This window comes from Aquarana catesbeiana, linkage group LG02 (assembly GCF_042186555.1).
Source record: "Aquarana catesbeiana isolate 2022-GZ linkage group LG02, ASM4218655v1, whole genome shotgun sequence".
Taxonomy (NCBI): domain Eukaryota; kingdom Metazoa; phylum Chordata; class Amphibia; order Anura; family Ranidae; genus Aquarana; species Aquarana catesbeiana.
In genome coordinates this window covers 702,906,325-702,918,818 of record NC_133325.1, presented here as the reverse complement: position 1 = coordinate 702,918,818, position 12,494 = coordinate 702,906,325, and the positions used below count along the sequence as shown (strand labels likewise).

At 40.4% G+C, this 12,494-nt stretch overlaps 1 protein-coding gene across 1 annotated transcript in view; it reads left to right on the top strand.

The window, feature by feature from the left end:
* The window catches only part of GRPR (gastrin releasing peptide receptor), a 292,051-nt gene extending 282,135 nt beyond the window's left edge, over positions 1-9,916 (top strand). The window contains exon 3 of the mRNA XM_073616923.1: positions 2,240-9,916. Coding sequence (XP_073473024.1) covers positions 2,240-2,632 — 393 coding nt within the window. The 3' untranslated portion in view covers positions 2,633-9,916. The remainder of the gene's footprint in view (positions 1-2,239) is intronic.
* The last annotated feature ends 2,578 nt before the right edge of the window (positions 9,917-12,494 follow it).

Here is a 12,494-nt window from a genome sequence, read left to right as displayed (position 1 = left end):
TGTTAATTGTTCTCCTGTTGGTGACTGTATCACATCTAATCACTATTTAGTACTCACCTGCACCAGTGTTAGCCTGAGAGACCCATGGGATTGTGGGATATGCAATTTCTTCACCTGAAATGTCAGTTCTCAGACTCCAGACAGAGGTCATGCATTATTCTGTGCAGGTCTGCGCTGCAGGTCTCATGTTTGAATGCAAACAGAAACTTCTGACACCGGAATATTAAGATTTACCCTACTATTAGCTGTGCATGCAGGGCAACATATGACACCATGAAACTACATGGTCAATGCACATCTTATTCAGGTAAGAAACACATGGTGCAGGTGTGAATGTTTATAATTCCTTTAAATACATGTCCTGGGCTCATTACAATGTTGATTTAAAGGTCTCGATGCACTTGTCCTTTAAAGTGATTGTAAACGATCACCTTGTTAAACAACCCATTCAGTTTAAAATAGAAATGAAAGGCAAAACATTTGTCTGTAGATATATATAAAAAAAAACCCATAAATACCTTTTTTTCCCTTTTTCCCTTTATATGCGACCACATTCCCTCTGTTCTCAGCCATTTTAGAGCTAGGGAAGGAGAAGCAACATTGATCTTCCCAGTGAATGGCTGTGTGGGGGGGTATCAGGACAGGTCTAATCATTGGAGGAGAGCAGGCTAAGTTCCCAGCAAAGCTAGAGAACTGACCATGGTGTGTTCTCCTGCTTAGTGCGGTCAGTTTTTAATAGGAAAGTAGAGGGACTGGCAGAAACACTAGGGATTTCACACAGAGGATGCAATATAAAGATAACAGGATACATTTTCATGCAAGTACGTGGTACAGCAGGTACACATCAGGAAAAAGAACTGTTGGGTTTACATACTCTTTAGAAGAAATTGGTGGGTGATATTTCTTACGGCTTTACTGAAACAACCATACAAAACTCCATAAATGGGACTTTTAAGGCAGATATGACAATCATGTGTATTTCAATAAAAGACTAGTGAGCCAAATTGTTTGCAAAAGATCCACAGAGTACACAAACACACACACAAAATACGGTATGAATGTTATTACATAAACACGGCTAAAAGTCATAAAGCCCTATGTGTCCATAATATATAAAAACATTTTTGTAGTATGCCTGTCGTGGCTTGAATTTTTGTAGAGACAGGACAAAACCCAGCGCGTTTCGGAAAAACTCCTTCAGGGGTTAAAGCAGGGGTGTTTGATGTATAATAGATCAACAATAACAAATACAGGTTAAACATAGATGGTTGCAAGCATGGGGCTGCTAACACGGACTCGGATGTGGATACATCCCAGGGGCCATCACACATCCACTGCCATGTGTAAGACAGAGGAGCCACCCACTCCCATCTAGATGACAGCCAGACATCTCTTACTCTTAAAGGTAGTTTTACTGCTACAAAATATTTCCATATATTGAATATTGAAAGACTGCTTTCAATCTCAGGGATTAAAGTGGTTGTAAGGTCTCATTATAAAAAAAAATAAAAATATAACAAACATGTCATACCTGCTCTATTGCAGTGGCTTTGCACAGACCAGCCCAGATCCTCCTCTTCTAGGGTATCTCTTCGGTGCTCCTTGCATCTCCCTCCTGTCACCTGCCCCCACAGCAAGCAGCTTGCTATGGGGGCAGCCAAGATGCAGCTCCATGTGTCCATTCAGATACAGAGCTGTGGTTCAGCCCTGCCCCCTCTCTCTACTGATTGGCTAACTGACTTTGATTGACAGCAGCAGGAGCCAGTGGTGATGCTGCCAATCAAGAGGGAGAGGCCCGGATGGCCAAGGGACCGGTGGACATCGCTGGATAGAGATGGAGCTCAGGTAAGTATTAGGGGGGCTAAGGGGGGCTTCTGCACGCAGAAGGCTTTTTATCTTAACGCATAGAGGTCAAATGCATTAAGATCAAAACCGTCTGCCTTTACAACCCCTTTTAAATATCTTTCAAGTGGCATCTGTAACCATGGGAATTCAAGCTTAAGTGAGAATTTCAGTTAACAGAAGCTTTATCTTCCAAAGCAGTTGTAAGTCCAGGCCTTCCACCCAATTTCATAATCAGACTAATAATAAATGTTGCTCACATTTCTTTTTTGATTATTTTGCTGACCTTTCTTACTATATAATGATTCCTGTTTGTTAGAAAATGCTTTACTTTAACTTTATGTAAATATCTTGTGGCATTTATATTGATATTCTCTCTCTTTTTTTTTTTTTTTAGATTGAATCCCGAAAGCGGCTTGCAAAAACAGTCTTGGTGTTTGTTGGACTATTTGCATTCTGTTGGCTGCCAATACATGTCATCTATATATACCGCTCCTACCATTATTCAGAAGTGGACACTTCCGTCCTGCACTACATCACCAGCATCTGTGCTCGGGTGTTAGCTTTTACTAATTCCTGTGTAAATCCATTTGCCCTGTATTTGCTCAGCAAGAGTTTCAGGAAACAGTTCAACAACCAATTGTTCTGCTGTAGGCCTCGGCTCATTGTCAGATCGCAGAGCATGGGAAGGAGCACCACCAGAATGACCTCTCTGAAGAGTACCAACCACTCAGTGGCCAGCTTCAGTCTGATTAATGGCAAACATATCTGTCACGAAGGCTGTGTATAAGATCCATATGCTGTCCTTTCCTGAACATTTGTACACTTCCACCTCCTTACTTTGTATTTCTGTATGTGTAAATAAGAGAAGTATTATGAATATCCACACAGGGTTTTTGTGTGATACAGGGAAATTTAGCAGATGTTGACAGTTGGTAACTCTCCAACAATGTAGTTTTACAACAATCTGGTCACTTGAATAATGTTATCTAAGTGACAGGAGAACCTTAAAGCTCATATACCTAATTTTATCTTTCAGGCCATCCCATTGAGCTCCCAGACACCAGGGTACACTTTATGCAATGGCAGACTTCCAACATCTCCTTTGGGCCTCTCCCATTAGTAGGGAGGCCTATGTTGTGGGGTGTGGCACAGGTTCGATACTCAAGCAGGGGTATTTGCATGCACAATGCCGTGACAGATTAAATGGAGTAAGATTGCTGTTTTTATGTTATCGTGCAATTTTTTTGTCCTTCAAGATACAAATGAACTTTAAAGGGAAACTAACTTCAACACACAAAAGATGTTTATACCAATTACAAATTAATAAGTAGAATGTACAATCTCTTGGCATAACCTAAAATGATTCATGTTGTGTTAAGGGGAAAGATTACCCAAAATGCTAATACGCTTGAAAATAATTCATCCCTAACTTCCTTAACGAGAACTCCATTTGGTAAAAAAGATAGAGATTCGTAAAGTCTGGGACCTGTAGCAGAATGAAAGGAAAGCTGTCAAAATAACAATAAGAGGCATGTTATCCTTCTGAAAATGACAGCTATTTGAATCACTGACCTAAGGCAAGTATACGGTTCAGATGTTCTCAGGTCAATTGCAGCATGATTGCACATTGTTTTGGGTAGCGACTCAGAAAGTGGTAAGAATTTGAGACAGCAAAGCAAATAACTTTTTTTAAAATATAGCTAGCATTGACTGCCCATATATTTCACTCTTTTGTGCAATGTTCGTGTCAGAACTACTTCTCTCCTCATACAGGTCTGTGAAAATGTAAAAGTTGCTTGAAGCAGGTTAACTGCAAATGCCTTGCATTTTGAATGATCTTAGAAGCATCTCAAACTGATGTCAAAAGGAAGCTCATCAATAGAGCCCACAGCCCAATGACAGAGCCTAATACAACACTGTAGCCCCCTGTGTACATTAATTGTGACTGGAGGAAAATGCACTCATGAATGGCGCAACATTCTTTGAATGAGGTGTTGCAGCTCACAATCAGAAAGGAAAAAAAAAAACAGAAGCTGACCCTTAATATGTTTATTTTGATATGTGTGTGTTTTGCACTGGAATTCTTCTTTAGGACCTGTGGTGACCCCAGGGATTCTGACTGGGGAGAACTCCTTCTCTAAAGTTTTGGCCAATACTAAAGCTGTTACATTTCCCATGTGGCCTATGCAGCCATGCTGTCACTCTGGCAATTCATATATTTTTAGGGACCATCATTCAGGTGATGGGTGACATAATTGCTTGACGCCACTACTTATGTATATTTGGTTACCTTATGACCAATAAATGTATGGTGGTAAGCTGGGGGGCGGGGGTCATCTCTTCTTTATTATCCCCAAGACCTTTGAGAAGGCAGCAACTGGTGCATTGGACTTACTCTGTAATATTTACTGTATAGTTTATGTCCTGTTGTTATGTAGGCATTTGACAGTGGATCCAGCAGGGGTTTTAAATATACTGGCACAAAAAGAAGTCAGTTGGCCAATTCCCTTCTTAGATTAGCAATGTCGTCAGGCCTTCCTGCACTATTCTCCTCCTCCTCGTCCCTTTTACGGTGCCCTTAACAAAAATGATGTTGAGTTCAGTGTTTTCGGAGCATTCCGTATTATGGTAAAGCCATATAAATGTTGAACCACCCGACAAGGTTTAGGCACTTTCAATTATTTCACAATTGCTAGCACTGTCCACAATATCAGTAACAGTTCTCTCCCTTTAAATACAGGGGAGCACTGATAAGCTCCTAAGGCTGTTTGAGATGTATCTGAAAAAGTTTTATATTATTGTTTTAGTTATTATTTCCAAGCTGGTAAACCTTAATGAAATGTAATCAATGCATACAGGATTAATAATTTAAGCAAATAGCTATTCTCTGAGTACATCAGTTTCATCTAGATACAATTCATCTTCCATTCATCTAATTTTAATAGCAATCATTTTGATTGGCTGCAATGAGTAATAATGATTGCATTAGATAAATCACTGATTTACTCATGTTTGATTGGTCTGAATGTTTTCATGTAGATCTGCCTGGTATGTGGAGACTCATGCACTTTTGGAATGCAGACAATCATGTGCCATGATTTGCATGATTCTCTGAATATAAACATAAACATACATGTATCTAGGTCAATTATAAACATCTCAGGTTGTCCAGATCATAAATTGATTTGCTCATCACTTTACAAAATAGTGCACTTTGCATATTTTAATTGCTCTTTTGCACTGCATTAATAAATAAGCATAGCACATGTTTATTTAAAGCTGAATTCCAGGAACTTGGTTCTTTTGTAAAAAAAAATAAGGCACACTATGATTTAAGCCCAATGAGGTGCATGACACCTACTGGGCTTATCTCTATTATTTATATCTGACAGCTTTATGGTACTTCCAGAAGACAACTATTGTTGTAGTTCTGGAAGGCTGACACTGATCCTTCTAAGCTTTACATCTTGAACAGGAGAGTTGGTGCAGCTGTTATGAAGTAAACGCTATGGTATTATGGTATTATGTAAACACATTTGCAAAATACAAAGGCTTCTGTGAATGAGCAGAGGGGAGGGGTGGGCATAGCTGCTCTGTGTGCTTCTCTCTTCTCAGATCCCAGAGTGTCTCTCTGGCAGAGTCATGAACCTGTCAAATACAAATAGTTGAGATAAGCTCAGGAAATATCATGCAGCTTCTTGGACTTAACTCATAGTGTGCCTTCACTTATTAACAAAGATCATTAAGATATTAGATCTGTGGTCTGCTAGAATGGCGGCAATTTTAGTTGAACATTAGTTGGAGAGTCACTGGTTGCCAACTTCTCTATCATGAAATCAAGTTCTGGGATATTTGCTGCTATGAAGAGGGAAGGTGATTAAATTATTAAGTTGGTTACAGGAACAGTAAAACTAAAAACAATTTGTCCATGTGAAAAAGCGATAAATGCACAGTGTTTCCATGCAGGACTTGAAAGACTGAACACTGCAATCCACATTAGTGGGTCTGCTGTGTTTAGAAAAATAAGGTTTCTCAGGATCAGGATTGTATACCAAATAAGTTCTGTCCTTATACGTTCTAGTATATTCAGTTTGAATAAGCTTTTTTTTTTTTTTTTTTTTTTTTGACACACTGGTCCTTTAGACCTCATAAATGTAGATGTGAAAAGTAAACACTTGTGCTGTGTAGCTCTATAGACATAGATCACCAGCAAATGTTGCCATCATAAACTAAACTCATTCACTCACCTTCAATTCTTGTTACCTCCACATGCTAGCCTGTTCTGCAGTATATTGGCTGGGGCAGTGACCATTTTTTAAAAAAATAATCAGTAAATGCAATCTGATTCAGTACTCGTACACTTACTATGAAATGCCAACTTCACTCGAACCTAATGTTTCTGTTTTGCATGGTTTCTGCAAAGTAAGATTGAATAATGACTTCTAGTATATGTCAGAGATTCATACTTTGGAAAACTTCCACCAGGATATCCAGACCCAGCCAACTGCTCTTCTGCTATAACGCCACATAATGGTAATTCTCTCCCACAATGGATTTTCCTCAATGTACATAAAAAACATAGTTGTGGTTTCCAGCTGCAAGAGAGTAGTACCTTCTTTATTACTTAATGGAAAGAAGCACAAACTAAAACCATTGCAATTAAATCCAGCTATTGTAGCCTTCAACATATGCAAAAAGCCAGTGGGTAATTTATAATGCACTGGTCCTCTCCTAAAACTGAAATATCATTTTTGAGTAGAGTTAGCCTTTTAAGAAACAATTCTTCATTTAAATACAGATGATGCTCCCATCTATCCCAAGATAGATATGTTCATAGTTCAACCCTCCCAAAAATCACTCACTGCCTTGGTTGTTCTTTGAAGCAGTATGTAAGCTTTTGATGTTGGTAACACAATACAGTATTTCTTTTGGTGCACAAAATGAGCACAAATAAATCAGTACCCCTAAGTGTCCTTACCTTTGACCTGTCACTAACTGTTTTTTTTTTTTTAATTTTGGATACAGTGTGTAAAGGTTGTAATTCCTGTCATTTTTTAGTGTTGCCTTGGGCTGTGTTGAGAAGATTTACCCTTGCTTCCTGTTACTGTGGCAAAATCCTCACTAGTGAGGGAAAATCTGGGCACAAGGATAGTAATACAAAAGGGGATGATGATGGTTTCATCATGTTGGGGATTCTTGCCTTCCCCTACTGTGTCCCTGCTGGAGATTTCATCACTTTTCTATTCCTGGTGAAAGCAAAGGTAAATCTCCGCAATTGAGCCCCAGACGTCAGTAAAACAAATCTAACCCTTCCCCGATTATTCCAAAATTTAAAAAAAGGCTTGGTTGAACTTACACTTTAATGCTTCCAGAACCCTATTACTTTAAGCCCTAAATGAACCTGTAACTTTCAGCTTCCACCCTAACGCTAAGGGTTCTATATAACAAAATGTTGCTGTACGAATGAGACAAGCATTTGCACAGCCTCAAAAACTTGCCATATTTTGTGTATTATGATTATCTCCTATGATGGTAAGCTCCATCTCATGGCCAAAATGTCTTCCTAATTGAGGCATTTAAAAGAGAAAATTGAGTACTGTCAGTGATACTTTTTTTATTTGCACTAACATACAATTTTTCAGGACAAGCTTTCAGGGTGTGTCCCCTTCTTCAAGGTCCAAGCAGTACTGATTCACAAATTTTTAAGCAGAATGTTAAAGAAAAAAAAAAAAAAAAGAGAGAAAAACAAACATAAAAATCAATGGTAATAAAGATAGCAGCAGAGTTAGTGAGATAAGACAGAGGGAGAGCTATAGAATGGAGGGGGGGATACTAGTCAAAGAGGGGGTCGTAAAACTTTAGCATAATGTGTAAGGAAACCAATATCTAAATTCAGGCCATTATTTTTCGTGTCAAAAAGAAGTATCATTCTTAGTTCAAAGTTTTCCTTTCCTGGATAGTTCTGAAATTCTGTTTAAAGCGGGGTTCCACTCAAATTTTGAACATTATCTCTATGCATTCTCTTCCTTGCCTAGATGCTGACATGCTGTGTAAAAAAATTTAAATCGCCGTAATTATCTTTTTTTTTCTAATCTTCTTAGCACTTCCTGGTTTTCCTCCCATGGGAGTAGGCGTGTTTCTAGCCTCTCCCAGACCTCCCACAGTCCCCTGGGAGCTAGTCTCAGGCTTCCCAGCATGCATTGTGCAACAGCGTCATCACAACATCTCGGTGAATGCTGGGAGCACAGCATTCACCGCATCCAGGAAATACATGCTTGTAGGCTTCAAATGCCCACAATGAAGATGGAAACCGCCTTCAGTGAATTTTATAAGTTATTCTTTACAAAGAAATCGGACACAGGCGGACTTATTACACAGAACATGTGAGTAGATAATCATGAGAAGAAAAGTTTGTGAATGAACTCCAAAAAAAAAAAAAACGACAGATAGGTGGACCCCCGCTTTAAGAATTAAAACATTGAGGTCTTCTATAGTGTGGTCCGGTTGTGAGAAGTGATGTCCCACAGGTGTGCATAAACTGTCTTCTTTATGTTCTTTGATGGTATGTCTGTGCAAATTCATCCTCGCTTGTAACTTCTGTCCTGTTTCACCAACATAAGATCCTTTGCTGCACCTTTTGCATTGGATGAGGTACACAACATTACTGGAGGTACAGTTGTTAGATCCCATGATATTGAAGGTCCCATTTGTGTGTGTAACACTTTTGGATAGATTGATCTGGTTGCATAGTTTGCAGCGTTTTTTATTGCAGGGTTTGCTTCCGTTATTTGTGACTTCATAATCAGAGTGAAGTTTCCTGCTGATTAGTTTGTGTCTGAGGTTGGGTGGTTGTCTGAAAGCCAATAAAGGGGGTTGTTGGAATATTCCTTTCAGAGTTTCATCCTCTGTTATAATGGGTTGTAAATCTTTGGATATCTTTTTGATCCCTTCAAGTGCTGGGTTGTATGTGGTGACTAGAGGCACTCCGTTATTTGTTTTTTTTCTCTGTGTATTGGAGGAGATTTTCTCTTTGGTTTTTCAAGGCTGTGTTTATGCTGTTGTTGATGGTTTTGTCTTTGTAACCTTTCTTATATAAGGAGTCTGCCAGTGTTCTGAGATGTTTATCTCTGTCTTCTGGGTCTGAACAAATTCGGTGGTATCTGATGGCCTGGCTGTGTATGATGGCCCGTTTAGTGTGTTGGGGGTGAAAACTGGAACTATGAAGATAGCTGCATCGGTCAGTCGCTTTTCTGTATATCGACATCCCTGATTTGTCATCCCTGATGTATACTGTAGTGTCCAGGAAGTTGACATGTGTGTTCGAATAGTCCATTTTTAGCTTGATAGATGGGTGAAAAGTGTTGATCAATGAGAAGAATTGGTTTAGATTTTCTTCTGTTTTTTTCTCTGTGTATTGGAGGAGATTTTCTCTTCGGGTTTTCAAGGCTGTAAAAGAAAATGCATTATGACCACTAGATGGTGCTTATGATCAGAGAAGATGTTTTTTACAGAAATGACTGCAAGTTTTATTGGGGCTGTGTGACAGTTTCTCATATTTGTACATCAAAGTTTTTATATCTTGAACCCCTAATGTTAACCCTTACACTAATCTTTTAAATGTAACCTCTAACAATAAAGTGGACCTATTAGTATCTTTACAGTTCACAAGACAAATGGACTGTCACATACCTGATCGGAGTCTAAAGTGACAAGGTCAGCCTCTCTTGTATCTCCAGCCCAAGTCCCGCTGGGAGTGGGAACAGAGAGAACCAAGGATACAGAACAACGGGATTCCCCTAGGTGGACTTTCCTGGCACTTGCAATAAGTAAAAGGTGTATAGAGGTGTGTAGAGAATCAAGGGCAATATAAAAAAGGTACAAATTTTATTCGTATTCACAAATACATATGGATAAAAACAAGCAGTAAATAATTTTGACTAACATAGTGCATAATACATGATAGCCATAATAAGCAAACAAACAAAACCAATGATGATGAAAAAGCTCTTCTCAAACCCGACGCGTTTCGGGGTACTTAATAACTGTACAATCCTTCTTCAGGGGCATAATCTGAGAAAGAGGGATTCATCTGAGTAGATAGGGAAAGAGATAAGAGAAAAAGAGGGTAAGGTAAGGGATAAAGCTATAAGCAATATTCAATAGGGGGTATAGGGTGGTGAATTCATCACCTACCTGACCATGTGTAATTATTTACTTGTGGAGACTAGTTTTTTTCTCTAAAAACAAGAAGAACCATGGAGGAAGGGCAGGATGTGGGAAAAAGTATACGTATTATAGCTGGTATAAACGAGGATACTTAGGTGGTGAGAGGTGCAGGTTGGTGGGCTGCAGTCACCATGGAAGGGTATGGCAAAAACTCCCGTCCCGCCCGTCCCGGGCGCGCACAAGCTAGAGCGGCGTGCTGAGGTCACAAAAGGCGTCCCTAAAAATGACAGAATATAGAGAGGACCTTAGGATAGGGTCCATCGTAGGTGGAAAGAAAGTAATGACCTAATGTATAGATAGATAGTTTGGTCCAAATAAGGTTATTAGTGGAGGGAAACATGTAAGGGATAGTATGTAAATATTAGAGTACATCAAAGGTCGGTCGCATCAAGAAGAGCGGCAGCAAAAAAGGTGCGGCTCATAATATATCCTAGTGGCAGCATATACATGTATATGGATAAATTTAGGTTTGGAGTTTAAACTGAATATATAAAGTAAGTACATAGTTGTGCATATAGCGGGTAGATGTGCTAGATATGCGTACTGGGGGTACCCATAATGCATGATATGTAGCTAATGTCTGGAATTTAAAAAGGATAAATTGATGCCAAGCCTGTATGGAAATGTTTCCAAAACTTTACAGGGACCAAAGTGAGAGATGACTCAGAGCTAATGATATATAATTGATATGGGTAAAGCAAGAGAGTATTAAAGGTGTGTGACAACAAACATACTGAAGTAGAGAAAAACAACAACATATCACCAGCAACACCGCCAAACGAAAAGAATTATTGAAAAATACTGGCACCTACTGGCCTTGGACCCCAACCTAGGCCATTTGGTCCCAGCGAAACCCAATTTTACTTTCAAAAGAGCTATCTCCATTGGTGATCAGATCACCAATAGTGAGTTTAGACCATCTACAATTCACTGCAAATATAGGGGCACTTTTGCCTGTGGCTCATGCCACTATTGTGGCTACATGCTCACCCAAAAAAAACCCATTCTCCCTAATGGGAAACCCTTTTTTCCCAAACACTTTGCAAACTGCAGAACCATTGGAGTGGTCTATCTACTCCAATGCAACTGTGGATGTTTCTACATAGGAAACACCAAACTTGAATTTTGGCGACGAGCTTATAGGCATATCCTGTCTATGAAATCAGCTGACCCTGACCTACCCCTTGGCCGACATGTAACCCTGGTGCATGGAGGTAAATTTCCCTCCATTAAATTTCTAATTCTAGACCGCATACACCCTAGCCCCAGAGGGGGCGACTGGAATAAAATTTTACTCCAGAGAGAACTTAAATGGATCCATCTCCTCAAGGCCACCATACCCCCAGGCCTTAATGAAGCGGTTTGCTTTAAGCCCTTCTTACAAGGCTTTAACTCCGGTGGTATGGAAAAATAGGGCCATGGCCATCCCAAAGGTTATTCCCTAAACTCTTGGTGTTTTTCTCCCTGAACTTCTGTACACCGGGCTGTATGTGTGTCTGATACGTGCCTCCCCCCCCCCCCCCTCCATGGGGGACCATGTGTCTAGACGCACAGCCAGCTTGGTTGTTTCCCCTTTTATGATTTCTGTTCCCCCATATACATATAATATTTTTTTGTTCTTTTGGTCCTTAGTAGCAATATGTCATATTCATGTCTACCATCTATTTCTTAGAGTGGCAATGTGTAAGATGTACTCATGTCTGCTATTTACGTTCTGCCATTATACGCCTATATCTGTTGCACATGCTTGCACATGTACATTACCCACGTGTATTGAAACCGTATGTTTATTGTTCATTGCTGTCCCATCATGTATTAATCCATTATGCCTACTGTTTGGTGCAGCAATTCACTATTCCCAGTCTAATTCCATATTTCTCTCTGTTGTTCCCTTTCTTGTCTCCCCTCTTTCATCCCCTTCCCCCTTTCTCTGTTTCCCCCATACTTGGAGGTATATACTATAATTGGGTTTTGTGATTGGGCAGCAGTCACTCCTCTTTAATTATTGATTTGTTTTGTTGGTACTCTCCTTTGTGCCACCTATTGTGACAGATTCTCCTTCTCCCCGCCCCTCCTTCGGGATGCGTCCGGCCGGAGCGGCTGCCCGGCACGGTAAGCCGCCACAGGAAATCCTGGGCGGCGCCTAGTGAGGTACTTGGGCGTCTTTCTATCACACGCCCACTGCCTCCATGTTGGCACTCCGGGCGGGCATGCGCTCTCGCCTGGAGTGTCACTTCCGTGCCGGTGGGGCGGGTGTGCGTGACCCTGCTCCAAACGCCGTCACGTTCGCGCACGCGCGGTTGGGGCGGCGCCGCGCACGCTCGCCTCGGGGGGTCAGTATAGTGCGTCCCGGCCTACGCTGTTCACAACACAGCTGTGCCTCATTCCTGACGCCAGCTGATTGTGACAGCCACACTATTTAT